This window comes from Podarcis erhardii (genome assembly GCF_964252035.2).
Source record: "Podarcis erhardii genome assembly, chromosome: 8".
Lineage (NCBI taxonomy): Eukaryota > Metazoa > Chordata > Lepidosauria > Squamata > Lacertidae > Podarcis > Podarcis erhardii.
The window spans coordinates 76,844,420-76,871,945 of NC_138499.1; the positions used below are offsets into that span (position 1 = coordinate 76,844,420).

Consider the following 27,526-nt stretch of genomic DNA (forward strand, 5'->3'; position numbering starts at 1 on the left):
GAATGGGCATACAAGAAACTCCCTTCCAAATGGAGTGGGACTTGTTTCTTGGGTTGGGTATTACCACCAATGTGGATTATGCCCACTAGTTCGGCCAGGCGAACACGAAGGAATGCTGATATTTCTCATATAGCAGGAGGAAGTACCCAAAGTTGGAGCGGTACTGATGATTGGCCACCAGAGCGCATTATAGCCTATTATGATCCTGCCTCCTGGAATCCTGGTGAGCTCATACAAGGGGCACGGGATCCTATTTATAATCTAAACAGAATAATTCGATTGCAAGCAGTAGTGGAACTTGTAACCAATGCAACGGCCCAGAGTTTGAGACTTATTGCACAACAGTTGGATGAAAGTAGAGCCGCCATTTTGCAGCTGAAAATGGGAATGGATTATGTACTTGCCAGGCAGGGAGGCCTATGTGGAGTCTTGAACTTGACAGGGAATGCCTGTTGCTTTAACATTTCTGATAATGGTGAGGCAATCCGTGTGTTGGCCACAAAGATGGAGAATATAGCACATGTCCCAGTACAAACATGGGAAGGATGGGATATGGGATGGCTCACCAATTGGTTACCTAATGTTACAGGACTCAAAGGGATACTATTGTCTTGCTTGTTTTTCTTGACAGTAGTAGTATTGGTTTTATGTATGATGCCATGTATCATTTCATGTTTTAGAAGTACAATTAGCAAGATGGTTTCAAATGAAACTCTACCTCATATCATGGCCCTATACAGAGCTTTACCTCAGGAATATGATGAAGGTCAAGCTATCAAGGACACTTGGGATGAAGGTCCTTGAGCTTGAAAGGGGGGAATGAGGCACCTAACCATAAGCCTGCATTTTTATCAAAGCTTCTATATATTTCAATCAAGGCTTGTATTTAAAAATGAGCTTAAAACGGATTTTCAAATGTTTCATGCCAGGCAGAAGAAACCTTGGCCATTCTCCTAAGACAAGAGGGCCCCATTGATTTATAGTAGAAAAACAATTCTCAAAGTCATAAAAAGGGAGAATTACATATGCTGCCCCAAGGCTGAGAAAACACCATTAGGAATGGGGAAAGATAATACTAATGTGCCTCCCAGTAAAATGAGCCAGATCTTCTTTCTAAGGTTGAAAGGCCAGGAGCAAATGGAAGGAAAAACATTTAGCTAGAAAGAAAGAGAGCATTTTTGGGGAAGTCTCTTCTAAAGCTGTTTCTTAAACTGAGAGAGTTAAAAAGGTTAAAATGTGTTAAATGTTGGAAAGGCAACTGGCTTGGCAGAAGAAGCAGCTTCTTCCTATTTTATTTTGAGGCTGGAGAGGAGGGGGAAAGGGGGAGGTGCAAACTGAAGAGGCTTCTTTTAAAAGCTGTGTTTTATTGAGTTCCTTCCTTTTTACTTTGAAAAGCTTTATTCTTTTAAGAGGCTACCTATGATAAATGTATGAAATATATTAGCTTAAATATATTGGCTTAAATGTAATTATGCAAAGGATTTAAGGAATGCTAGATTCTTATTTCATATGGTTGTAAGAGTTGTATTTATCCTGAAATTAAGTCAGCCACCAGCCCCCCCCCTGCCAGACAGAAGACGCCATCCAAGCAGTCTTGATATATAGTTGTCAGGCATTTTGTTTAGAAACATTAAATGAAGGAAATCTTTCAATGTTGATGTGAAACTCAAGATCCTTGACATCTGTTGAACATAAAAATGTAAGATTAAACATTTGTTTTATAAGGCAATAGGGCAAGGAGGGCAAGAGGTGAGCTGGTAATTAAGATTCCATGTAAGATATATTATTACTTATATGTCATATATATAGCTCTTTGTCTCCCTTATAAGGGCAAGGAAGTGGGTGTATCTTTTGTGGGTGTATCTTTTGTGATTGGTTCTAGCAAACAGCCAATAGGAATTTCAACCAGGCTGATTGGACAGAGGCAGCCACAGGAGGAGCAAAGGGGGCTGGATTAAGGGAATATAAGTGCTGGCCAGAATGGCAGGAGGCCAGGCCTGAGCTTGGTAACCACGTACCACTGAGCCTCTTATTTATTTGTCTGACAAATAAATTACTATTTTAATTTCTCTATTGCTGCGTTGAATATTTCATTCCAGCTAAGCGTTAACCACAAGCAGGGTGCTACACTAACATGTGACTTAGTAGCCAAGGATTATGCAAAGGATTTAGAAAGTAAGAAATGTTAGATTCTTATGTTAGAATCTTATTTCATTGATGGTGTGTGAGAATGTGAACCCAAGATCTCTGTTTAGATAGAATTTAATACCATGAGCCATTTGTTTTAGCCATTTGTTTTGGAATGCAGGGGCAACAGGGGCAAAAGGTGATCTGGTAATTAAGGTGCCTTGTCGAGGCAAATGTAAGATATATGGCTACTTGTCTGCCATTTATGGATAGAAGGAAATATAGCTCTTTGTCTCCCATAAAAGGTAATAGGAAATGGGTGTATCTTTTATGATTGGTTCTAGCAAACAGCCAATAGGAATTTCAACCAGGCTGATTGGACAGAGGCAGCCAAAGGAGGAGCAAGGGGGCTGGGCTGAGGAAATATAAGTGCTGGCCATCAGGGATGGAGGGGGCAGAGCTTTGGTAACCATATACCACTGTGCCTATCATTTATTTGTCTGACAAATAAATTATTATTTTAATTTCTCTATTACTGTGTTGAATATTTCATTCCAGCTAAGCGTTAACCACAAGCAGGGTGCTACAGACCCACTATATCCACTAAACAAAAATGATCGATGCAACCATCTTCAATTCATCCGAACTGCATTTTTCCAATCTTGATTTTCAGTTGAAGAAAAGTTGACATAAGGTTTGTGTTGACTTGAAACTTTTATTATATTAAGAATAAACTTTCCATGTGGGATTTATTTTTTCCTAGACTTCAGAAAACAGACACACTGCTGTTTCCATCTTGCTTTTGCTCCCAAGACTACCCTCATATTTCAGTCATAAATCTGTCATGGAATCACACTGAATGTGTTAATTGATATCACATATCCATGTCTCTGTTGCAATATTTGTTGGATGCTAATCCTTTAAAATTACTATTTGCACATTGCCATATGTGCCACATAAACACAGATATTTAAAATAGTGGCTTAACTAGATTTATATCCAAAGTAAATATATTATTAAAAAATTATCTGTAGCATATATGAACCTTTGCACTCTTATTGTCTGAATGATTAAATGGAAGTTCCATTGAGTCCAGTGGAACGTACTACAAAGTAAGTATGCATAAATGCCTTGCATAGGAGAGCTGCTATAAAGTCCAATCCTATGCATGCTTATTTAGAAATCCTGTTCTTTTCAACAGGATTTTACACAAATAAATATGGATTTGACTGTAGCCTGGCAAAATTGGCCTGCAAAGAGCAGGGAGGATTACATGAAGACAGGAATTGTTGTATTTGAATAGTGCAGCAAGACTTTGTACAGTGTTGACCTGAGCTGGTGCATATGTGTGTGCTGGCAGGCTGCCGGCATATATAAACAGCATGCAGTGGTGGTAATTACAAGAAGATTTATTGTCTACAGTCTTCTTCCTTTCTTTTTACAATCTTTTATTTATTTTTTAATAATATATTTATTAATTTTCCCTTTTTATAATATTAATTACATCTTTATAAAACTCTTTCATTATTTGCTCATACGAGCTGTTGACTTCCCTCTATCCCACCTCATGGTTTTCATAATTCCAGTTTTACCTCATAGCATTTGTATGTTTACGTTTCCCTCCATCATTTCACCACAATTTTAAATAAATGTAAAATGGTAATAAACATTAACATTACAAGTCTTCTTACAACAACCCTGCTAGTGTTGTTAGTTGTTCTGCATCATCTGGACTGCTAAAGGTTCCCCGTGCTTGTTCTACAAATTATTATTAATAATAATCATAGTTACTCTCCCATACTCTCCCATTTACAATCCTGTTATGTCAAGGAGCTCATGAATTTCTCAGTTTCTACTCGTAGTCAAAAGAAGCCCGTGAAAGAAACTGGTCCGAGAGGCCATGACTTGCCCAAGGCCACCTGATGAACTTCATGGCTTGGCAGGTCTCCTCAAAAAAATACCAAGTATGGAACTACCTCTCAGCTTCATTTATTAAGTGTACAAATCACTTCCAGCAATGTAATGTCCCAAAGCAATTCACAAGAATAAAATACAGTGAAACAGTAATAAATAAATAATTGCTTAAGTATATTAAGACACATAACAAGGGTGTCTCTGGACATTAAATTGAGGCTCATAGAATAAAAAAATAGTATTTAGAATATACTGGACCCCATTATGTTTGTTTGTTCTCTGTGAGCTTTTAGTCTGAAGGCTGTTTAAAGTTTTTGTGTTGGTTTTTTTTAAGTGGGATAAAGGAATGTATACATGGATGGATTTTAACTTGTAATGAACTTCCCAGTTTTTACAATATGTTGTTGTTTAGTCGTTTAGTCGTGTCCGACTCTTTGTGACCCCATGGACCACTTCTGTCTTACACTGCTTCCCTCAGTTTGGTCAAACTCATGCTGGTAGCTTCGAGAACACTATCCAACCATCTTGCCCTCTGTTGTCCCCTTCTCCTTATGCCCTCCATCTTTCCCAACATCAGGGTCTTTTCCAGGGAGTCTTCTCTTCTCATGAGGTAGCCAAAGTATTGGAGCCTCAGCTTCACAATCTGTCCTTCCAGTGAGCACTCAGGGCTGATTTCCTTCAGAATGGAGAGGTTTGATCTTCTTGTAGTCCATGGGACTCTCAAGAGTCTCCTCCAGCACCTCCAGGTGAAGGTAAACCATTGCAAAAACAGAAGTTGTTAGGTGCACAAACTGGACAGGGCAATGTTCAGGGATTTAAAATTAGGCCACAACATTATTGATTTCAGGTGTACGTTGAATTTGGCTTAGGCATTAGAGGGCTGGTGGAGGGCAGGCACATGATAGAGTCTGTTTGAGGACATTCTTTATCTGCTCCTTTTCTTTTTAATAGACGAAATAAGTCTGATGTTGGACTTAAAGGATTTCATGCAATGCCTTCTCCGTCAAAGCTGTGGATATTGCTATGGGGAAGGCAAATCCAATATTAAGTTTGTATTGAGCTTATCTGGGCATTTCAGTTGATGCAGTGACCCTGCAAAAACATAAGTTGTTAGGTGAACAAACTGAGCAGGACAGTATTCTGGGATTTAAAACTGGGCCACAACATTATTGATTCCAAGTGTTGGTTAGATTTGGCTTAGGCAAAAATGGGGCCAATCTGTTTACAGGCAAATGGCTTCCTGGTTCCGAAAACAGCAACCATTATAAAACCACCAGTATCATAGGAAGCAAAAGATTAATATACAAAACCCACGGCATTACTGAATAAGGTGGGAAAGGAGGGGTGTTCTTCATCCAACTGGGATTGGGAACAGCCAGCCTGTGGGAGGGATTCAAGACCGGAGTGAAGCCCCATCCACTTAGCCTGGCTGTATTTGCCAGAATTCAAACAAATGGATGGTGGGAAAGCCTGCCAATCCAAGCAGCCGACATAGGAATTCCCCAGCTGCCAGCCACCTTGTTGCAATGTTGCTTCCTGGGGGTCAGAGCCTGCCATGATGGGCCACAACAGCGGCCCAGCCCATGTCTGTGTAAGCTGCCATTCTCTCTGGCCACCTCCTTGTTAGTATTTTGTGGGAGGGATTCAAGTGTACACTGGAAATTTAGGTTGGTGCAGTTAAAGTGGATTAAAGTGCTCTGTCATCCAGCTTGCTCCTTAAAGTCCACATATAATCTAACTTCTGCGTAAGCAAGCAAATCAAGATGAATGCCCAATAAGTGGTTTGTCAGGCTGAGCTCACTGATCCCTACTCAAGTTGTTGACTATGCCTTCTGTCTAAGAACAATCTTCATCTGTTCTTCTTTTTTAAATAGATGACCATGTCCATTCTGTGGCTCCTTGGTCTTTTCCTATTCGCTGTGGTGCGGACCATGGTTGGCCTCACCAACTCTTGATTCCAGAGGTAGGTTGGATTTGGCTTAGGCAATGGAGGGCTGGTGGAGGGCTGGCACATGATAGAGTCGAGCCTAGGATTCATGGGTCCTCCTCAAGGCACAGGTCTACACAGATGACTATGCCTTCTGCCTTAGAACAATCTTCATGTGCTCTTCTTTTTTAATTGATGACCATGTCCACTCTGTGACCCAGTGTTGCTGTTATAGAACTCAGCAGGAAGGAGGGTGAGGACAAAGCCAGAATTAGTTGACTTTGCCTATCATTGGCAAATATCATTTGTATTTTGAAAACATATATATATATATATATATATATATATATATATATATAAATAATAATATTTGTGTAAAATTCCAGGTAGCTCCAAAAGGGTCCAAAGGATCTGAAATTCCTCAAAGGCTTGAAGACTTATGATGAAGATAATATTCCACCAGCTGTAATGAAAAGAATTAGAAAGAAGTTCAACAACCACTTGGACTTTCAGCCAGCTGTCATAGAGAATGTATCATCCGCCTACGAAGGCTTGTGCAAAGGGGTGAGGGCCATGGAAGAGCAGGACCTTGTCGCAAAGGTGATGGCCCCAAAACACGGGCAACACAGAGAAGCTGAAGGTTTGTTCCCTGTGCGAATGCAGAAGCTCAATACAAAGCAAGCAGAACTCAAGAAGGTGGTGGACCACTTCCAGGACCTGAAGGATGAAGAAATGAATACCCAGAAGAAAGAACTCGGGAACAACAGTGACGTCTGCTCTGAGAAGCCGGACAGGGCTGAAAAGCTGAACAGTGGCTTGGGAGGAAAGAAAGCTAGGAAGGATGGAAGCAGCATACTTGCCAAGAATTCAGCACACTGACCTCACCAGGGGTGTCTTGTTATCTTCAGGGACAGTGGCTAATCTGGGAGCCTTTACCGTTGTGACCGTACAGAATGTCAGAAGAAACAGTGAGTTTTGTGCTAGGAGGAGAAAGTCCCATTCTCTACTGATTTCAGCCTGAGTAACACTTATGGGGAACCAGTCAAGATCTGTGCCTGGCTGATTGTCAGACTGCCCATTGATTCCTTTTTGATTGACAATGGTGAATGGAATCTGGTCCCAGGTCGTGACCTCCAATGCCTGAGACCAGATTCCATTCACCATTGGTCATCCTCCAATGCCTGAGACCAGATAAAATCATCCCGGCCACCCAACTCTTCATCACAGACAACATGGGGAATATATATTTCGAAGCCCCAGAGTGTGAATGTTTTGTAGAATCCTTTGACACGTACCACGTAAGAGAGCAAAGGTGTGGATAAAGTACTTTTTCACACAGTGCCTAGTAAAACGTTGGAATTCTCTCCCCCAAGAAATAATGATTGCCATCAACCTGGATGGCTTTAACAGTGGATTAGGCAAATTCATGGAAAACAAGGCTATCAATGGCTGCTAGCCACAATGGCCATTTTCTCCCTCCGCTATCAGGGACAGTAAATGCCTCTGAATACCAGTTGCTGGGAATCACAATATCTAGCAAACCTGCTTACAAGTGATGGTTCTTAAAATACACTTAGTATTACATTGTATATTTCTTTTTATTGAAATATTTCTTTCTTTGCATTCAGCACAAGGAAGTTATGAGATTGATGAGTTTTCCCAGAAAGAGGAAGAAAAGGCACCACTCCCACATCTCTCGCCCAACTCTTTGCCTTGGCATTTCATTCAACTTCGCTTCTGGCTTTCCCCAGTTCCTACCATAGCTTTCATTTTCAGGTCAGGGTCATGGGTTCAAGCCCCTGCATTGCAGGCTGTTGAACTAGATGACCCTCTATTCCATTCTAACTCTATGATTCTTTGATTCTGTGACTTCATAATCCGTCCATTCCTGTGTAAGGTCTTCCTTGCCCTCTGCCTTCCCCTCTCTACCCCAGATGTTAATCTTCTTGTGGTTTTAGGCCTCATCTGCACCATATATTTAAAGCAATATCATACCTATTTACACAGTCTAAAATCCTGAGAACTGGAGTTTATTAAGGGTGCTGAGAGGTTAGTTCCTCTTCCTAGGGAACTCTGGAGCTTGCAGCTCTGTGAGGGGAAAACAGTTATTAGATTTTAGGCATATATTGACTGATTACAAAAGTCTGCTACCTTCAGTTTTATTTTAATTTTTCCCTTTTTTGTTGTAAGTTGCTGTTTATTTGTCAGGATACACACACACACATTCCTTTTTGTTTATTTTGTATGGGACAGACAGCCACAGCAGCATAGAAAGCAGTAGGATAGATAAGGCACAACTTCAAAGGAGAAGGCTATTACTGTAGTCAGTTGGAGAGGAAGAAATGACAGTATTGGATATAGAAGAAAGAAGAGGATGCATCAAATATGAAACATGGACTGCATATCTGAATAATTGTTCCACCCCTGAGCTTTTGCCATAACCAGATAGTAATATTGGCTCGGCTAATTAGGCCACACAATACCTTACTACACCAGCTCACTTGCCTTATGGCTGTAGAGTACAGGAGACTGAGAGAGAACGTTATAGAGTACTCAAGCAATTTCAAGTTTGACTACTCAAGCAATTTCAAGTTTGAGTACTCACTTGCCTTATGGATATGCTTTGCAGTATTCAAGCCTGGCGTGCTCTGGTCCATGGGGTCACGAAGAGTCAGACACGACTAAACAACACCAAATTCAGTCTTTTAGTTCCTTTAAGGCCAGAACTCAAAAGATGGAGATTCAAAGGGGGACAACATCTCTCTCATGCAGTGAATGGCCTGGACACATTTTAGAGGACGTGTACAATGACTGACATTCTGGGGAAGAGTAACTCAGGCCTCTTACAATGATGTTTCCACAAATACCACACAAGAAACAATTCAGCCTTAGCAGAGATCAAAGAACAGGACTCTGCCTTTCTGCCTTGTAGAATTTTTTGAAGGGATAAAGGAGCACCTAAGTTGTGCTTTCAACATCTGCAAGAAAAAGGTTTCTTACTTGAGCCAGACCCTGTTGACGCAAGAGCACAAAACACTTGGAGAAGTGTTCATAAGCTGCTGTTCCCCGCATCACCCTATTCAAATGAAACAGCTCAGGCTGACCTGCCTTATCAGCAGCCAGCAAGACAAGCATCCTGAAGCTGTGCACATCATTGCGGGAGACTTCAATCATGTTGAACTTAAAACAGTGCTCCCAACGCTCTATCAGCATGTGAAATGTCCCACAAGAGGGGACAAGACACTGGACAAAGTTTATTCGAATGTAAATCACGGCTATAGGGCTTTACAGCTGCCACATTTGGGCCAGTCCGACCATATGTCTCTGTTCCTGGTACCAGCATATATCCCACTCAGGAAACGGGCTCCCACAATATCAAGGACTGTTAAAATCTGGCCTGAAGGTGCTATCCATCAGCTGCAGGACTGTTTTGAGAGAACCAATTGGGACATTTTCGATCGTTCAGACCTGGAGGAGCACACGGCGGCAGTTCTGTGCTATATCAATCACTGCACAGACACTGTCACAGTAAATAAATCCATCCGGTTTTACCCCAATCAGAAACCCTGGATGAATAGAGAGGTCCAGTGCCTGTTGCGGGAAAGGAACAGGGCTTTTAGGTCGGGCGAGGTGCAGCTTTACAGTGTGGCAAGAGCAAACTTGAAGAGGGGTATTCGACGGGCAAAACTGGTCTATAGGCAGAGGATTGAGGATAATTTAAGGAGTAACAACACAAGACAGATGTGGCAGGGGATTCAGCATATTACCAACTACAAACCTAACCTTGGTGCTGTCGACGGTGACCCTTTGCTGGCGGAGGAGCTTAACTTCTTCTTTGCTTGCTTCGAGAAGGAGCCACCTGAGACGCCGGTATTACAGCCACCAGCCCATAGGGGCCCCTCATTCACTGTAGAGGAGCATGAGGTGAGACAGGTACTGAGGATGGTGAATCCGAGGAAGGCTGCTGGACCTGATGGCATCACGGGAAAGGTGTTGAAGGGCTGTGCGGATCAGCTGGCGAGGGTCTTTACTAAGATCTTCAACAAGTCCTTACACCAGTCTATTGTCCCACCCTGCCTGAAGTCGTCAACTATTGTTCCTCTGCCTAAAAAATCCACAATCAGTAGTCTGAACGACTACAGACCAGTTGCACTGACTCCAATCATCATGAAGTGTTTTGAGAAACTGGTGCGCCGTCACATTATTTCCTGTCTTCCATCAACTTTTGACAACTACCAGTTTGCATACAGGGCAAATAGATCCACGGAAGACGCTATCACTACCACTCTCCATGCTGCTCTGTTCCATCTGGAGCAGCCGGGGTGTTATGTGAGGCTGCTGTTTGTGGATTTTAGCTCTGCTTTTAACACTATCCTCCCCCATAGACTGGTGTCCAAGCTAGAGGCGATTGGACTCTCCAACTCCACCTGTCTCTGGGTTTTGGACTTTTTGTCAGAACGTTCTCAGAGGGTTAGAGTAGGGTCACATATGTCCACAGCCCTTAGCCTTAACACCGGCTCACCACAGGGTTGTGTGTTGAGTCCCCTGCTCTATACTCTCTATACGTATGATTGTACAGCCATTTATTCCAGCAACAAAATCATCAAGTTTGCTGATGACACTACGGTGGTGGGGCTCATTTCAGGAGGGGATGAGTCCGCCTATCGGGACGAGGTGGAGTGGCTTTGTGCTTGGTGTGGAGAGAACAATCTGGCTCTTAATACGGCTAAGACCAAGGAATTGGTGGTGGATTACAGGAAAAAAAAGGTGGACATTCAGCCCTTGTATATCAACGGGGAACGGGTGGAGAGGGTGGCGGAATTCAGGTTTTTGGGAGTGACTATCGATCAGGGCATGACTTGGAGCGCAAATACCACTGCTCTGGTGAAGAAGGCCCAGCAGAGAATTTATTTCCTCAGACTTTTAAAGAAGAACAATCTGAGTGAGAGACTGCTGGTGTCCTTCTACCGAGGCTCCATAGAGAGCATTCTCACATACTGTATTTGTGCCTGGTTCTCCAGCTGTACAGCTAGGAAGAGGAAGGTGCTCCAGAAGGTCATAACCACAGCCCAAAGGATTATTGGTCATCCCCTCCCATCTTTGGAAGAACTGTACGGTTCCCGTTGTCTTAGGAAAGCAAACAATATCCTGCAGGATGCATCTCACCCGGGACACAGTCTGTTTGTACTACTGCCTTCTGGCAGGAGATACAGAAACATCAAGTCAAGGACAAATAGACTGAAAAATAGTTTCTATCCAAGAGCTGTGGCCTTCTTAAATGCAGTAACTCGATAGTGTGACCTGGGAGTTTGATGGGTGTGGGTGTGGGTGTGGCTGGAATGTGGTTTGTTTGGTTGTTGTTGTTGTTTTGCTTTTGTTGTTTTTAATGGATGGCATCCAATTTCGTTGCACTTGTGCAATGTTGCACTTGTGTAATGACAATAAAGAATCTATCTATCTATCTATTCCTAGGGCAGGCCGAGGCACCACTGTCCTGATAACCTTAGGTGGGTTATCCCATGCTTTGTCTGGAGTTTGTCTGCCCCATTGTCAGACTCAGCTGCCAGCTCAATTGGCTGCTGTACGTTGAATGGGATTGAAGAGGCACCGTTTTGTTTTTGCTTTTTGCTTCAGGCAGCAAAATGTATTGGTCTGGCTCTGTATATTGACTGATAGCAAACTGTTCCTATTGGTAATAATGCAACTTTTGCTGCATTTGAAAGCCATTTACACTTTTCCAACTTCCAGGCTGATGACTTCTTCTGGTGGTTTTAGGCCCCATCTGCAGCATACATTTTAAGCAATATCATACCTATTTACACAGTCATGAATTCCCCCTCTAAAATATTGGGAACTGGAGTTTATTAAGGGTGCTGAGAGGTTAGTTCCTCTTCCTAGGGAACTCTGGAGCTTGCAGCTCTGTGAGGGGAACACAGCTATTAGATTTTGGGTGTATATTGACTGATCACAAAGTTTATTTGAGTCTGCTACTTTTATTTTATCCCCCCCCCATTTTGTTTTATGTTGCTGTTTGATCAGTCAGGATACACACACACACACACACACACACAATCACAATAACACTCTTTTGTTTATTTTCTTTGGGACAGACAGCCACAGCAGAATAGAAAGCAGTAGGATAGGTAAGGCACAACTTCAAAGGGGAAAGCTATTATTATAATCAGTTGGACAGGAAGAAATGCAACTGCTTGGATCTGTGGAACTGGCACTGTTACAAGTGCCACATCATACTTGATCCGCATTTGTAAGAAATAAATATTTTCAGATGGAACTCCCAAGCACGTACCTTCACTCTACACTTTTTGGAGCCTGCTAAAAACATCCATAAATGTAGAATCTTGACATACATTTTAATTTACTCCCTGCCCATTGTTGATCTTTTTTTATTTTTCAATGTTTTCAATAGTTGTTTCCCTTTTTTTAGATGATTTTATGGTTTTACTCTTTTTGTAAACTGCTTTGTGACTAGGGTAGGGCTTGCCGATATGAAGCTCTGCAGTTTGAATCCCCATGACGGGGTGAGCTCCCGTTGCTCGGTCCCTGCTCCTTCCAACCTAGCAGTTCAAAAGCATGTCTACGTGCAAGTAGATAAATAGGTACCGCTCTGGTGGGAGGGTAAACGGCGTTTCTGTATGCTGCTCTGGTTTGCCAGAAGCGGCTTAGTCATGCTGGCCACGTGCCCAGAAGCTGGATGCCAGCTCCCTCAACCAGTAAAGCGAGTTGAGCACCACAACCCCAGAGTCGTCCGCGACTGGACCTAACAGTCAGGGGTCCTTTTACCCTTTACCTTTAAAGGTAAAACATTTGCATTTATGGCTAAAAATGTCTAAAAAATGCCCCCCCCTTCCACTGGCAGAGGAAGAGGAGTGCAGGGGGAGCACACCACCCCAGGCAGCATGATCTTGGCAGGGTGCCATTGCAGCTGGCCCCGCGCTGGGTGCCCCGCCCCCACAGGCAGCGCTTCCTGCCCCCAGGACGCCCGCCCCGCCCCGCCTTCTCTCTGCCCCCTGGTGCCGGAGAATGATGCTCCACCATTTCCCCTTTTGTGGGGTCACAAGAGAGTGAGTGTGATGCAGTTAGCGTGTTAGGCCGGGGGAGACCAGGGCTATCAAATCCCTACTGAGTATATAATTGATGTCATTACAGGAGGAGTGCGAGAGCGACCTGGTGGAGCAAATGCCCACTCTCGATGGTCCGTTTTTGGCTCTCCATTCCCTGAAGCTGACAAATAACTCATTTGTCAACTGCATAAACGATCCACCAGGACCTGTCAAGTTGGTGATGGAAAATGTGAAAAAAAAGCCAGAAAGAAAACCTGATTCAACTGGAAGCGGTAATTTATTTTTTTAATCCTCTATTGGGAGGGGTTGTCATGTGTTTCTTTGTTGATACTGAGCATTTTCATCGTATCACTTTATATTATATATTCAGACATTCAACCAGTAGACTTTAGTCCATTAGGGCAAGTGGGGAACTGCCCTAAAAAGCTAAGCCTCTGTTAGCCAGCCTCCCTCTGCTCCTGTTCCTCCTTAGACCCAGTGTTGCTGTTATGGAACTCAGCAGGAAGGAGGGTGAGGACAAAGCCAGAATTAGTTCACTCTGCCTGTCATTGGCTCTAATTCCCCACTACTGTTGACTCTCCCGCATTCTGCCCTAAAAGTCCAATGGGCATCAGCCCCCCCCCCCCCCCGCATTCAATGCTATAAAATGAACCATAGATGCAAGTGTCATTTTATGACCTTATCCATTTCCTTTGGCTTAAGAATCACCTGGATGCTCCAAAAACTATTACAGGGGAAAGAACAGCAAGGTTGAAAATCTTCCAGATTTTTAAAATGAGATATTTATATTTTGAAAACATTTTAATATATATGTATTTATTTGAAATTTCAGGTAGTTCCAAAATGGTTGTAAGTCACGTGAGATTCCTCGACTCCTTGAAGACTTCTGACAAAGAGAATTTCCTCCCAGCTGTAATGAAGAGAAGTAAAGAGAAGTTGTGGACTTTCAGCCATGTGGACTTTCAGCCATCTTTCATAGAGCCAGCTGTATCATCTGCCTGCAAAGGCTTGTGCCAAGGACTTGGATCCATGGAAGCGTACGACCGGGTGGCAAAGGTGGTGGCCCCAAAACATCAAAAACTCAGGAAAGAGGAAGGGTTGCTCACTCTACTGATGCAGAAGCTCAATACGGACAGAGACAAACTAAATAAAGTAATTGACCGCCTCCGGGACCTGAACGATGAACTTGAATCACTTAGTAACAGGAAGAAAGATCTTGAAAAAAGCATTGAGGAATGCTCTGAAAAGCTGGAAAGGGCTGAAAAGATGAGCTTGGGAGGAAAGGAGGATAGGGGCATGGAAGCAGCAAGCTATAATCTTTCCATTATCAAGGTTTCTGACTCCACTTACGTAAGGACTTTGGAGAATGCCATCCAGTTTGGAACCCTAGTCTTGCTTGAAAATATCGGCGAGGAACAGTTGGGTGCCATCTCAGAGCCAGTGCTGCTAATGGCATCTTTCAAACAGCAGGATGTAGAGTACAGGAGACTGAGAGAGAACGTTCTTGAATACTCAAGCAATTTCAAGTTTTTACTCAATGGATTTCAAGTGGAAAACTACTTGAAGGAGTCTGACCATGTCACCAAGGAGCCCATGTCTCTGGTTATGTTGAAACAGGTAGATTTTATGGAAATTTGTATCTGTTTTCATTATCTGCCATATCTGTTGCAAGCTCAGTATTATGAACAGAGACTGAGAGAGAACGTTCTTGAGTACTCAAGCAATTTCAAGTTTTTACTCAATGGATTTCAAGTGGAATACTACTTGGAGGAGCCTGAGCACGTCACCAAGGAGCCCATGTCTCTGGTTATGATGAAACAGGTAGATTTTGTGGAAATTTGTATCTGTTTTCATTATCTGCTGTAGCCGTTGCAAGCTCAGTATTATGAACAGCGACTGGGAGAGAACGTTCTTGAGTACTCAAGCAATTTCAAGTTTTTACTCAATGGATTTCAAGTGGAATACTACTTGGAGGAGTCTGACTACGTCACCAAGGAGCCCGCGTCTCTGGTTATGTTGAAACAGGTAGATTCTATGGAAATTTGTATCTGTTTTCATTATCTGCTGTAGCCGTTGCAAGCTCAGTATTATGAACAGGGCTGTTGAAAGACAATAGCTGTAGACACACCAAGGCCCATGACTTCCTCCAAAGAATCCTGGACACTGTATCTTTCAGAGCTACAATTCCCAGCACCCTTAAGAAACTACAGTTCCTGATTAGTTAGAAAGCAACATCACTGGCAGATTCTGGTACCTAATGATTTCCCCCCCTGAATCTGAATCTGATTATGAAGTATGGTGAACTGAAGATTGGAACAGTAAGGAATTAATATGTAGATTATGCCCTCTTCCTTGGTTGTACTCCTTAGATTGCAATAATGCCAAAGGAGATTCCAGCTCTTCAGCTGAAATTGATTCAGACCTCAGCTGAAATGGAGAAATTGGTGGTCCTCTTAGAAAAAGAAAACTTTACGGTTTCTGATGCCAAGGAGCAGCTAGTGGGTGCAGATGAAAAAGAAGCCAATGAAGCGGCCGCTCTTGCCCAGGGTATTCAGGTAATTGTGCTGTGCAGCCTGGTGCTCCCTCCCCATCCTCTGCTATGCCAACTTACATGAGATTAAGCCCCCTTGAACCCAAGAAGACTGAAAAAAGAGGCACACACAGGGCTGCACTGTCAGCACATGATGTTCCCTTCCACAGTTGGTTTTTAATGAAAGAGCGGCAATTAAGAGGAGATGTTCACACATGATGTTGCTGAGAGGGGATTCAACCCCTTGTGGCCCCTCACCCGTTCTGATCTGCCTCCCCAAGGTTGCTATTTACCCCAGAGTTAAAAGTAATATTGGGCTAAAAATGCCCTCCTTTTGTGGAGTCATAAGTGAGTGTGATGCAGCTGAGTCTTAGGCCAGGGGAGACCAGGGTTCAAATCTAAAACTCACTGGGTTAGCCTGTTCCTATTGCAGCAGGGAGTGCATTTGACAGGTGGGGAACTGCCACCGAGAGGGCCCTCAATCAATTCCAATCAAGGCACATCCAGTGGCAGCACCTGGAATAAGAAAGGAAAGGGTGGTTCTTGGAAAGTTATTGTTTCACTGGACTGTTCATCCTGACTATGTGGTATATTTGATATGATTACAGGAGGAGTGCAAGGGAGACCTTGCCGAGGCAATGCCAGCCATGAACACTCCCCTGAATGAAACTACACATTCTGGGGAAGAATAACTCAGACCTCTTACAATGATGTTTCCACAAATACCACACAAGAAACAATTCAGCTGCAACAGAGATCAAAGAACAGGACTCTGCATTTCTGCCTTGTAGAATTCTCTGAAGTAATAAAGGAGCACCTAAGTTGTGCTTTCAAGGCATCTGAAGAAAAAGGTTTCTTACTTGGGGCAGACTCTGTTGACACAAGTGCTACCCCCCCTTCTTTCTTTTTAAATCACCCCTCCAATCTTCTCTTAGCAGAGGGCGGGCAAGATGTAAAGTGGACGCCTGCCAATTTTTAATTTTAAAACCATTCTGGGGTGTAAAACTGTGCGATTGTTCTTGCATACGCGATCCTGAAGAAAAGAGCTTCTGGTTTTATTACTGGTCACGAGTGTGGGGTGAAAAAGAAAGACAGACGAGGGTGCGGCGGGGGGGGGGGATGACAGCAGTGGCCGCAAACATTTTAATCTCCCTCCACGCTTAAATGCAAAGCCTGCAAGACCAGAAGCGTTTGTGGCTTGGTTTGGCGATTTTGTTGCTTTAATGCAAAGATCCAATTTAGCACTTTCAAGTTCAGGGCCAAGGTCAAATATACAGGTTAGTATATAAAGCCTTTAATAGCTTGTCCCTAGTTTACTTGTGAGATTTCCTTATCCTATATATGCCCATGCACCTGCTTGGATCTGTGGAACTGGCACTGTTACAAGTGCCACATCATACTTGATCCGCATTTGTAAGAAATAGATATTTTCAGATGGAACTCCCAAGCAGGTACCTTCACTCTGCACTTTATGGAGCCTGCTAAAAACATCCATAAATGTAGAATCTTGACATACATTTTAATTTACCCCCTGCCCATTGTTGATCTTTTTTATTTTTCAATGTTTTCAATAGTTGTTTCCCTTTTTTTAGATGATTTTATGGTTTTACTCTTTCTGTAAACTGCTTTGAGGTTTTCTTGCAATCAAGTGTACAGATCTTGTGAAATAAATAAATAAAAATTAATATACACCCAGATTTAGGGAAGCCCTATCAGGACCATGGACAGGTGCTTTAACCTCAAGTGGCTGCAGTTTTCTCTTGATTGTGGTTAATGGGTGGATGTTGTCTCAGCAAAGAGGTTGAGGTTGGCAAACCCTGCCCTGCAATTAGTGAAAGGCGGGATATCAAATCCAAACTACTACTACTACTACTACTACTCTTCTTCTTCTTCTTCTTCTTCTTCTTCTTCTTCTTCTTCTTCTTCTTCTTCTTCTTCTTCTTCTTTTGCTGTAACCAGATAGTAATTTTGGCTTGGCTAATTAGGCCACACAATACCTCACTCCACCAGCTCACTTGTCTTATGGATATGCTTTGCAGTATTCAAGCCTGGCGTGCTCTGGTCCATGGGGTCACGAAGAGTCGGACACGACTAAACGACTAAACAACAACAAATTCAGTCTTTTAGTTCCTTTAAGGCCAGAACTCAAAAGATGGAAATTCAAAGGGGAACAACATCTCTCTCATGCAGTGAATGGGCTGGACACATTTTAGAGGATGTGTGCAATGACTGATATTCTGGGGGAAAGTAACTCAGGCCTCTTAGAATGATGTTTCCACAAATACCACACAAGAAACTCTTCGGCCTTAACAGAGATCAAAGAACAGGACCCTGCATTTTTGCCTTGTGGAATTTTCTGAAGGAATAAAGGAGCCCCTAAGTTGTGCTTTCAACATCTGCAAGAAGAAGGTTTCTTAACTGAGCCAGACCCTGTTGACACAAGTGCTACCAAGAGCACAAAACACTTGGAGAAGTGTGCATAAGCTGCTGTTCCCCGCATCACCCTATTCAAATGAAACAGCTCAGGCTGACCTGTGTTATTCCTAGGGCAGCCCGAGACACCACTGTCCTGATAACCTTAGGTGGGTTATCCCATGCTTTGTCTGGAGTTTGTCTGCCCCATTGTCAGACTCAGCTGCCAGCTCAATTGGCTGCTGTACGTGGAATGGGATTGAAGAGGCACCGTTTTGTTTCTGCTTCTTGCTTCAGGCAGCAAAATGTATTGGTCTGGCTCTGTATATTAACTGATAGCAAACTGTTCCTATTGGTAATAATGCAACTTTTGCTGCATTTGAAAGCCATTTACTCTTTTCCAACTTTCAGGCTGACGACTTATTCATGGGGCCAGTTCAGCCTTGTTTGGAATTTCTTCGCCATCATTGCAGGGTCATGGCTAAGACATCCCCCATCCATCTCACTCTTTCCATGATGACACTGTATATTGCTTTGCTTGATAAGGATCCTGTGAGCTTCAACTTCCCGCTCGCCCACCTCCACCTTGTTGCGCCCTAAGACTGAGGGAGCAACTGCGTTAGTTCTCCCATCTCATTTGTGCCCTAGAAAGATATGGAAATGTCATGGAGGAAGCCCATGTTGAGCTGCGTCCAGCTTAAAGTGCAGAGCACACTGGTATGTGCATGCAAAGGAATGAACTGGGGAAACTTAAAACTGTAGTAAAGCACATGTGCTGCTGTTCTGGAATTTTTGTTCTGGAATTACTCTTGTTCACCCAGAATTCAGGAAGAGTGGGATGTAGGAATGCTCTGGCACAAACCAGAAGAACAGCTGTACATAGCATTGACACTTTCTTAGTGGGAAGCAATGCACAAATCTAACAAACCTATAAAATGGAAAGTTGTAATAGGTGAAGTCATCTGGCCTCCCTAGGCTAACCATTTCTCTTTACCTGTCACCTGTTTCCATATGAAATGCCTCTTGCACTGAAGTCCATAGGGGTATCTTCACCTACAACCTAGGTTTATATCTACTCCAGATTCTCAATATAGTGCATCTAAGAAATGTTTTTGAAAGTCCATATTCACTTTGACCTTGTCATACCACAGATATCCATGTCACCCAAACCTTAAATCATGACTCTCTAATTCCAAAATCCCCCTATTTCTTAGGATCACTCACTCCTTCATCCACGCTAAGCAACAGGTGGCAAAATACAATTTCTAATCAGGCAGTTCCAATCCTCCCCTTTGCTTTACATCTTGCAGTACTTTCATTTTAACTTGTGGTTTTTTCATTGCCATAACACTTAGATAAACCCCTTTTGCCATTCTTTAAATAGTGAATTAGTCGCAAGAGGTATTACTTGAAATTAAAATATCATTCTAGGCAAAACATTCATTTTTATCACTGAAATTTTGCCTAGCAATGACAATTTTAACTTTTCCCATCTTGGCATAATAATTCAAGACAGGGGTGCCAGATTACATCACAATCCAATGTTAAGTTTATATTGGGGTTATCTGGTGCACAGAGGACATTTCAGCGAAGGAGCTGCAAATAGGTAAGTTGTTAGGTGAGCAGCCTGGGCGGGAAAGTGTTCTGGGATTTAAAAGCTGTCTAAAAACAATATTCATCTGCTTTTCTTTTTTCATAGATTACGATGTCGATTTTCTGGATAATTCTCTTGGTGTCAATTTCTGGCACCAAGCATGCTGAGGTAAGAAAAAAATGTGACTAGGGTAGGGCTTGCCAATAAGAAGGTCTGCAGTTTGAATCCCTGTGACGGGGTGAGCTCCCGTTGCTTGGTCCCTGCTCCTGCCAACCTAGCAGTTCAAAAGCATGTCTAAGTGCAAGTAGATAAATAGGTACTGCTCTGGTGGGAGGGTAAACGGCGTTTCTGTATGCTGCTCTGGTTTGCCAGAAGCGGCTTAGTCATGCTGGCCACGTGCCCAGAAGCTGGACGCCAGCTCCCTCAACCAGTAAAGCGAGTTGAGCGCCACAACCCCAGGGTTTTTCCACGACTGGACCTAACAGTCAGGGGTCCTTTTACCCTTTACCTTTAAAGGTAAAATATTTGCATTTATTGCTAAAAATGTCTAAAAATGCCCCCCTTTCACTGGCAGAGGAAGAGGAGTGCAGGGAGAGCACACCACCCCCGGCAGCATGATCCTGGCAGGGTGCCATTGCAGCTGTCCCTGTGCTGGGCACCCCGCCCCCACAGGCAGCGCTTCCCGCCCCCAGGACGCACGCCCCACCCCGCCCAGCCTTCTCTCTGCTCCCCCGGTGCCGGAGCATGAAGCTCCAGCATTGCCCCTTTTGTGGGGTCACAAGAGAGTGTGTGTGATGCAGTTAGCGTGTTAGGCCGGGGGAGACCAGGGCTATCAAATCCCTACTGAGAATATATTTGATGTCATTACAGGAGGGGTGCGAGAGCGACCTGGTGGAGCGAATGTCCGCCCTGGAAGGTCCGTTTTTGGCTCTCCATTCCCTGAAGCTGACAAATACCTCATTTGTCAACTGCATAAACGATCCACCAGGACCTGTCAAGTTGGTGATGGAAAATGTGAAAAAAAAGCCAGAAAGAAAACCTGATTCAACTGGAAGCGGTAATTTATTTTTTTAATCCTCTATTGGGAGGGGTTGTCATGTGTTTCTTTGTTGATACTGAGCATTTTCATTGTATCACTTTATATTATATATTCAGACATTCAACCAGTAGACTTTAGTCCATTAGGGCAAGTGGGGAACTGCCCTAAAAAGCTAAGCCTCTGTTAGCCAGCCCCCATCTGCTCCTGTTCCTCCTTAGACCCAGTGTTGCTGTTATGGAACTCAGCAGGAAGGAGGGTGAGGACAAAGCCAGAATTAGTTCAGTCTGCCTGTCATTGGCTCTAATTCCCCACTACTGTTGACTCTCCCGCATTCTGCCCTAAAAGTCCAATGGGCATCACCCCCCCCCCTGCATTCAATGCAATAAAATGAACCATAGATGCAAGTGTCATTTTATGACCTTATCCATTTCCTTTGGCTTAAGAATCACCTGGATGCTCCAAAAACTATTACACGGGAAAGAACAGCAAGGTTGAAAATCTTCCAGATTTTTAAAATGAGATATTTATATTTTGAAAACATTTTAATATATATGTATTTATTTGAAATTTCAGGTAGTTCCAAAATGGTTGTAAGTCACGTGAGATTCCTCGACTCCTTGAAGACTTCTGACAAAGAGAATTTCCTCCCAGCTGTAATGAAGAGGAGTAAAGAGAAGTTGTGGACTTTCAGCCATGTGGACTTTCAGCCATCTTTCATAGAGCCAGCTGTATCATCGGCCTGCAAAGGCTTGTGCCAAGGAGTTGGATCCATGGAAGCGTACGACCGGGTGGCAAAGGTGGTGGCCCCAAACCATCAAGAACTCAGGAAAGAGGAAGGGTTGCTCACTCTACTGATGCAGAAGCTCAATACGGACAGAGACAAACTAAATAAAGTAATTGACCGCCTCCGGGACCTGAACGATGAACTTGAATCACTTAGTAACAGGAAGAAAGATCTTGAAAAAAGCATTGAGGAATGCTCTGAAAAGCTGGAAAGGGCTGAAAAGATGAGCTTGGGAGGAAAGGAGGATAGGGGCACGGAACCAGCAAGCTATAATCTTTCCATTATCAAGGTTTCTGACTCCACTTACGTAAGGACTTTGGAGAATGCCATCCAGTTTGGAACCCTAGTCTTGCTTGAAAATATCGGCGAGGAAGAGTTGGATGCCATCTCAGAGCCAGTGCTGCTAATGGCAACTTTCAAACAGCAGGGTGTAGAGTACAGGAGACTGAGAGAGAACGTTCTTGAGAAATTAAGCAATTTCAAGTTTTTACTCAATGGATTTCAAGTGGAATACTACTTGGAGGAGTCTGACCACATCACCAAGGATCCCATGTCTCTGGTTATGATGAAACAGGTAGAATTTATGGAAATTTGTATCTGTTTTCATTATCTGCTGTATCCGTTGCAAGCTCAGTATTATGAACAGAGACCGAGAGAGAACATTATTGAGTACTCAAGCAATTTCAAGTTTTTACTCAATGGATTTCAAGTGGAATACTACTTGGAGGAGTCTGACTACGTCACCAAGGAGCCCGCGTCTCTGGTTATGTTGAAACAGGTAGATTCTATGGAAATTCGTATCTGTTTTCATTATCTGCTGTAGCCGTTGCAAACTCAGTATTATGAACAGGGCTGTTGAAAGACAATAGCTGTAGACACACCAAGGCCCATGATTTCCTCCAAAGAATCCTGGGCACTGTATCTTTCAGAGCTACAATTCCCAGCACCCTTAAGAAACTACAGTTCCTGATTAGTTAGAAAGCAACATCACTGGCAGATTCTGGTACCTAATGATTTCCCCCCCCTGAATCTGAATCTGATTATGAAGTATGGTGAACTGAAGATTGGAACAGTAAGGAATTAATATGTAGATTATGCCCTCTTCCTTGGTTGTACTCCTTAGATTGCAATAATGCCAAAGGAGATTCCAGCTCTTCAGCTGAAATTGATTCAGACCTCAGCTGAAATGGAGAAATTGGTGGTCCTCTTAGAAAAAGAAAACTTTACGGTTTCTGATGCCAAGGAGCAGCTAGTGGGTGCAGATGAAAAGGAAGCCAATGAAGCGGCCGCTCTTGCCCAGGGTATTCAGGTAATTGTGCTGTGCAGCCTGGTGCTCCCTCCCCATCCTCTGCTATGCCAACTTACATGAGATTAAGCCCCCTTGAACCCAAGAAGACTGAAAAAAGAGGCACACACAGGGCTGCACTGTCAGCACATGATGTTCCCTTCCACAGTTGGTTTTTAATGAAAGAGCGGCAATTAAGAGGAGATGTTCACACATGATGTTGCTGAGAGGGGATTCAACCCCTTGTGGCCCCTCACCCGTTCTGATCTGCCTCCCCAAGGTTGCTATTTACCCCAGAGTTAAAAGTAATATTGGGCTAAAAATGCCCTCCTTTTGTGGAGTCATAAGTGAGTGAGTGTGATGCAGCTGAGTCTTAGGCCAGGGGAGACCAGGGTTCAAATCTAAAACTCACTGGGTTAGCCTGTTCCTATTGCAGCAGGGAGTGCATTTGACAGGTGGGGAACTGCCACCGAGAGGGCCCTCAATCAATTCCAATCAAGGCACATCCAGTGGCAGCACCTGGAATAAGAAAGGAAAGGGTGGTTCTTGGAAAGTTATTGTTTCACTGGACTGTTCATCCTGACTATGTGGTATATTTGATATGATTACAGGAGGAGTGCGAGGGAGACCTTGCCGAGGCAGTGCCAGCTCTGGACGCTCCCCTGAATGAAACTCCACATTCTGGGGAAGAATAACTCAGACCTCTTACAATGATGTTTCCACAAATACCACACAAGAAACAATTCAGCTGCAACAGAGATCAAAGAACAGGACTCTGCATTTCTGCCTTGTAGAATTCTCTGAAGTAATAAAGGAGACCTAAGTTGTGCTTTCAAGGCATCTGCAAGAAAAAAGTTTCTTACTTGGGGCAGACTCTGTTGACACAAGTGCTACCCCCCCCTTCTTTCTTTTTAAATCACCCCTCCAATCTTCTCTTAGCAGAGGGCGGGCAAGATGTAAAGTGGACGCCTGCCAATTTTTAATTTTAAAACCATTCTGGGGTGTAAAACTGTGCGATTGTTCTTGCATACGCGATCCTGAAGAAAAGAGCTTCTGGTTTTATTACTGGTCACGAGTGTGGGGTGAAAAAGAAAGACAGACGAGGGTGCGGCGGGGGGCGGGGGGATGACAGCAGTGGCCGCAAACATTTTAATCTCCCTCCACGCTTAAATGCAAAGCCTGCAAGACCAGAAGCGTTTGTGGCTTGGTTTGGCGATTTTGTTGCTTTAATGCAAAGATCCAATTTAGCACTTTCAAGTTCAGGGCCAAGGTCAAATATACAGGTTAGTATATAAAGCCTTTAATAGCTTGTCCCTAGTTTACTTGTGAGATTTCCTTATCCTATATATGCCCATGCACCTGCTTGGATCTGTGGAACTGGCACTGTTACAAGTGCCACATCATACTTGATCCGCATTTGTAAGAAATAGATATTTTCAGATGGAACTCCCAAGCAGGTAACTTCACTCTACACTTTATGGAGCCTGCTAAAAACATCCATAAATGTAGAATCTTGACATACATTTTAATTTACCCCCTGCCCATTGTTGATCTTTTTTATTTTTCAATGTTTTCAATAGTTGTTTCCCTTTTTTTAGATGATTTTATGGTTTTACTCTTTCTGTAAACTGCTTTGAGGTTTTCTTGCAATCAAGTGTACAGATCTTGTGAAATAAATAAATAAAAATTAATATACACCCAGATTTAGGGAAGCCCTATCAGGACCACGGACAGGTGCTTTAACCTCAAGTGGCTGCAGTTTTCTCTTGATTGTGGTTAATGGGTGGATGTTGTCTCAGCAAAGAGGTTGAGGTTGGCAAACCCTGCCCTGCAATTAGCCCTGCCTTTGCAGAGGAGCTGGCCGTGTTCTTTAAAGGGCTGTTGTCCACTTCCATAACTGCTATCATCTACAAGGCTGAAAGATGAAATGCTACTGGGGTCTCATCCTAAGGGTTTGAGTCACAAACCCCACCTGCGCCCACTCACAAAGGGCCATCATAAACCCCACCTCAGCCGTCCCACAAAGCACCATCACAAACGCCACCTCAACAGACTCACAAAAGGCCATCACAAACCCCTCCTGAGCGCTCTCACAAAGGGCCATCACAAACCCCACATGAGCCCACTGACAAACCGCCCTCACAAACCCCACCTGAGCCCACTCACAAACCGCCCTCACAAACCCCACCTGAGCCCACTCACAAACCGCCCTCACAAACCCCACCTAAGCCCACTCACAAACCGCCCTCACAAACCCCACCTGAGCCCTCTCACAAAGCACCATCACAAACCCCACCACAGCCCACTCACAGACGACTATCACAAACCCCACCTCAGCCCTCTCACATACCGCCCTCACAAACCCCATAGTATATTGGGATTTGTGACAAAACTCCATCATCCCTACTAATGCAAGGCCAGCTAACATCTGGCTGCTTATTAAAAGCGTCCCACTGTAGGTTCCAATTCCCCCCTGTGCCCACTGTATTAGCGCTCCGGTCACCTTGTGAGCAGAGTCTTATTTAGTCTTCTGTTTTAATCAGAAGGTTTCTCTGCATTCTCCATAAACATCTTACCATTTTCATTCCAATGCGTTGTTTCTGTTCCAAGGCAAATCTAACTATGGTAGGAGATTACTGGACAACAAGGACAGGCTTCTCCAGCTCTCTGTTCTTTCCAACTGCATATTGTAAAGATGCAGAAGTCCTGGAAAACTATCAGCTTTCCCCACAGGTGGAATATTTTGTAAAAAGTCCATTCTTTTGGGAGGAGTGGGTTTGTTGTTCAAAAACTTTGGACTGCACAACTGGGATTTGCTGGGATGTGGCTGAATCCCACCCAAGACTAACGCTGGTCTGGAAGTCCTCTTTACTTTGCTCCCAGTTTTCTTTCTTGGGTTGAGCCCAACTCTTTGCTTTGTCATTTCATTCAACTTCGCTTCTAGCTTTCCCCAGTTCCTACCTTGGCTTTCATTTTCAGGTCAGGGTCATGGCTTTGAGCCCCTGCATTGCAGGATGTTGAACTAGATGACCCTCTCTTCCATTCTAGCTCTATGATTCTTTGATTCTGTGACTTAATAATCCGTCCATTCCTGTGTAAGGTCTTCCTTGCCCTCTGCCTTCCTCTCTCTGCTCCAGATATTAATCTTCTGGTGGTTTTAGGCCCCATCTGCACCATACATATAAAGCAATGTCATACCTATTTACACAGTCATGAATTTCCCCCTCCAAAATCCTGGGAACTGGAGTTTATTAAGGGTGCTGAGAGGTTAGTTCCTCTTCCTAGGGAACTCTGGAGCTTGCAGCTCTGTGAGGGGAACACAGCGATTAGATTTTGGGCGTATATTGACTGATCACAAAGTTTATTTGAGTCTGCTACTTTTATTTTATTTTTTCCCCTATTTTGTTTTATGTTGCTGTTTGATCAGTCAGGATACACACACACACGCACACACACACAGATGCACACACACTTTTGTTTATTTTGTATGGGACAGACATCCACAGCAGCTTAGAATGCAGTAGGATATGTAATGCACAACTTCAAAGGGGAAAGCTATTATTATAGTCAGTTGTACAGGAAGAAATGACTGGATTGGATATAGAAGAAAGAAGAGGAGTCAGATGTGAAACGTGGGCTGCCCGTCTGAACCTTTCACAATATTCTAATTTTCTGAGATTGTTAATTTTGGGTTTTCATCAGCTGTACGCCATAATATCACAATTATAACTAATAAAGGCTTGACATATCTCTCTTCTCATGTCATGCGTCTATCTCATATAGTAGTTTCACCTTTTAAGTTGAATTACTGAAATAAATGAACTTTTCCATGATATTCTAATTTTCCGAGTTTCACCTGTACTGTATGTCCACCTTAGTTCTGGTTCTTCACTCCCAACTGGATCTCTTTCATATAAAGTATTGAGGCCCCTTCTTTCTGGGGGATCTCTAAGGTGAGGTACTCCATTTTTATTCTTGGTTGGGAACCCCAGACAAGGAAAGACATTCTGTTTGCCTACCCTGAAGAGGTTGTGCAGTGATATTTCTACCTGTAAACTGTCATATCTGGAGAACGTTGGGAGATTTGCTAGCTTTGCCATTTCTGGACTCTTGCCTTTTAATATTCGTTTTAAAGACTCAAAGGAGGGGTACAACTTCCCTTACGGTGATTCCTAATTATTTAAAACTAGCTGCTCGGAAATTCTAAGAAACAACAGTAATAATATCAGGACAGTCAGCACAGTTCTGAAATGCTCAGTCTCTCATAGTGGTTCAGAATGATATACAGTTGTATTCAGACATCAATAAAAAAAACTTTCCCCTTGGTCTCGGGAACCATCATGCAAAATTCAGTTATAATAGCTTTTTAAAAATTCTAAATGCCTAGTAAACAGACAGCTTTCCAAAATATATAGTAGATGCTACCATGACAATAAAAGGTAAAGGGACCCCTGGCCATTAGGTCCAGTCGCAGACAACTCTGGGGTTGCTACATTCATCTCGCTTTATTGGCCGAGTGAGCTGGCGTACAGCTTCCGGGTTATGTGGCCAGCATGACTAAGCCGCTTCTGGCGAACCAGAGCAGTACACAGAAATGCCGTTTACCTTCCCGCCAGAGCGGTACCTATTTATGTACAGTGGTACCTCTGGTTGTGAACAGAATCCGTTCCGGAGCCCTGTTCGCAACCTGAAAGGAACACAATCCGCGTCTGCGCATGTGCGGGTCGCGATTCACCACTTTTGCGCATTCGTGTGATGTCATTTTGCGTGTTTGTGCATGCACGTTTATGCATGCGCAAGCGGCGAAACCCAGAAGTAACCCTTTCCAGTAC

At 43.4% G+C, this 27,526-nt stretch overlaps 2 protein-coding genes and 2 long non-coding RNA genes across 4 annotated transcripts in view; all 4 read left to right on the forward strand.

Moving 5' to 3' along the window:
- LOC309348158 overlaps positions 1 to 27,526 on the forward strand; it is a 149,923-nt gene that overhangs the window by 43,063 nt on the left and 79,334 nt on the right. The window lies entirely within an intron of this gene.
- Positions 4,667 to 8,474, forward strand: LOC309348134. Its single transcript, XR_014159218.1, has 3 exons — positions 4,667 to 6,004; positions 6,355 to 6,936; positions 7,597 to 8,474. It is a non-coding gene; the product is annotated as an uncharacterized lncRNA (long non-coding RNA).
- Positions 13,109 to 24,345, forward strand: LOC309348025 (uncharacterized protein). Its single transcript, XM_081873040.1, has 6 exons — positions 13,109 to 13,322; positions 13,883 to 14,667; positions 19,692 to 19,754; positions 20,457 to 20,643; positions 21,199 to 22,187; positions 23,306 to 24,345. Exons 1-6 carry the CDS (start codon positions 13,124 to 13,126, stop codon positions 23,387 to 23,389), a joined length of 2,307 nt encoding a protein of 768 aa, XP_081729166.1. The 5' UTR covers positions 13,109 to 13,123; the 3' UTR covers positions 23,390 to 24,345.
- Positions 15,414 to 16,418, forward strand: LOC309348100 (dynein axonemal heavy chain 3-like). Its single transcript, XM_081873193.1, has 2 exons — positions 15,414 to 15,605; positions 16,189 to 16,418. The coding sequence occupies exons 1-2, from the start codon at positions 15,429 to 15,431 to the stop codon at positions 16,270 to 16,272; spliced, it is 261 nt and encodes an 86-aa protein (XP_081729319.1). The 5' UTR covers positions 15,414 to 15,428; the 3' UTR covers positions 16,273 to 16,418.

Coding starts and splice junctions, on each gene's coding strand:
- LOC309348025 (XM_081873040.1), top strand. CDS start 13,124: ATGTCATTACAGGAGGAGTGCGAGAGCGACCTGGTGGAGCAAATGCCC. Junction 14,668..19,691: donor CTCTGGTTATGTTGAAACAG/GTAGATTTTATG, acceptor CTTTTTTCATAG/ATTACGATGTCGATTTTCTG. Junction 20,644..21,198: donor ACCTGATTCAACTGGAAGCG/GTAATTTATTTT, acceptor TTGAAATTTCAG/GTAGTTCCAAAATGGTTGTA.
- LOC309348100 (XM_081873193.1), top strand. CDS start 15,429: ATGCCAAAGGAGATTCCAGCTCTTCAGCTGAAATTGATTCAGACCTCA. Junction 15,606..16,188: donor CTCTTGCCCAGGGTATTCAG/GTAATTGTGCTG, acceptor ATATGATTACAG/GAGGAGTGCAAGGGAGACCT.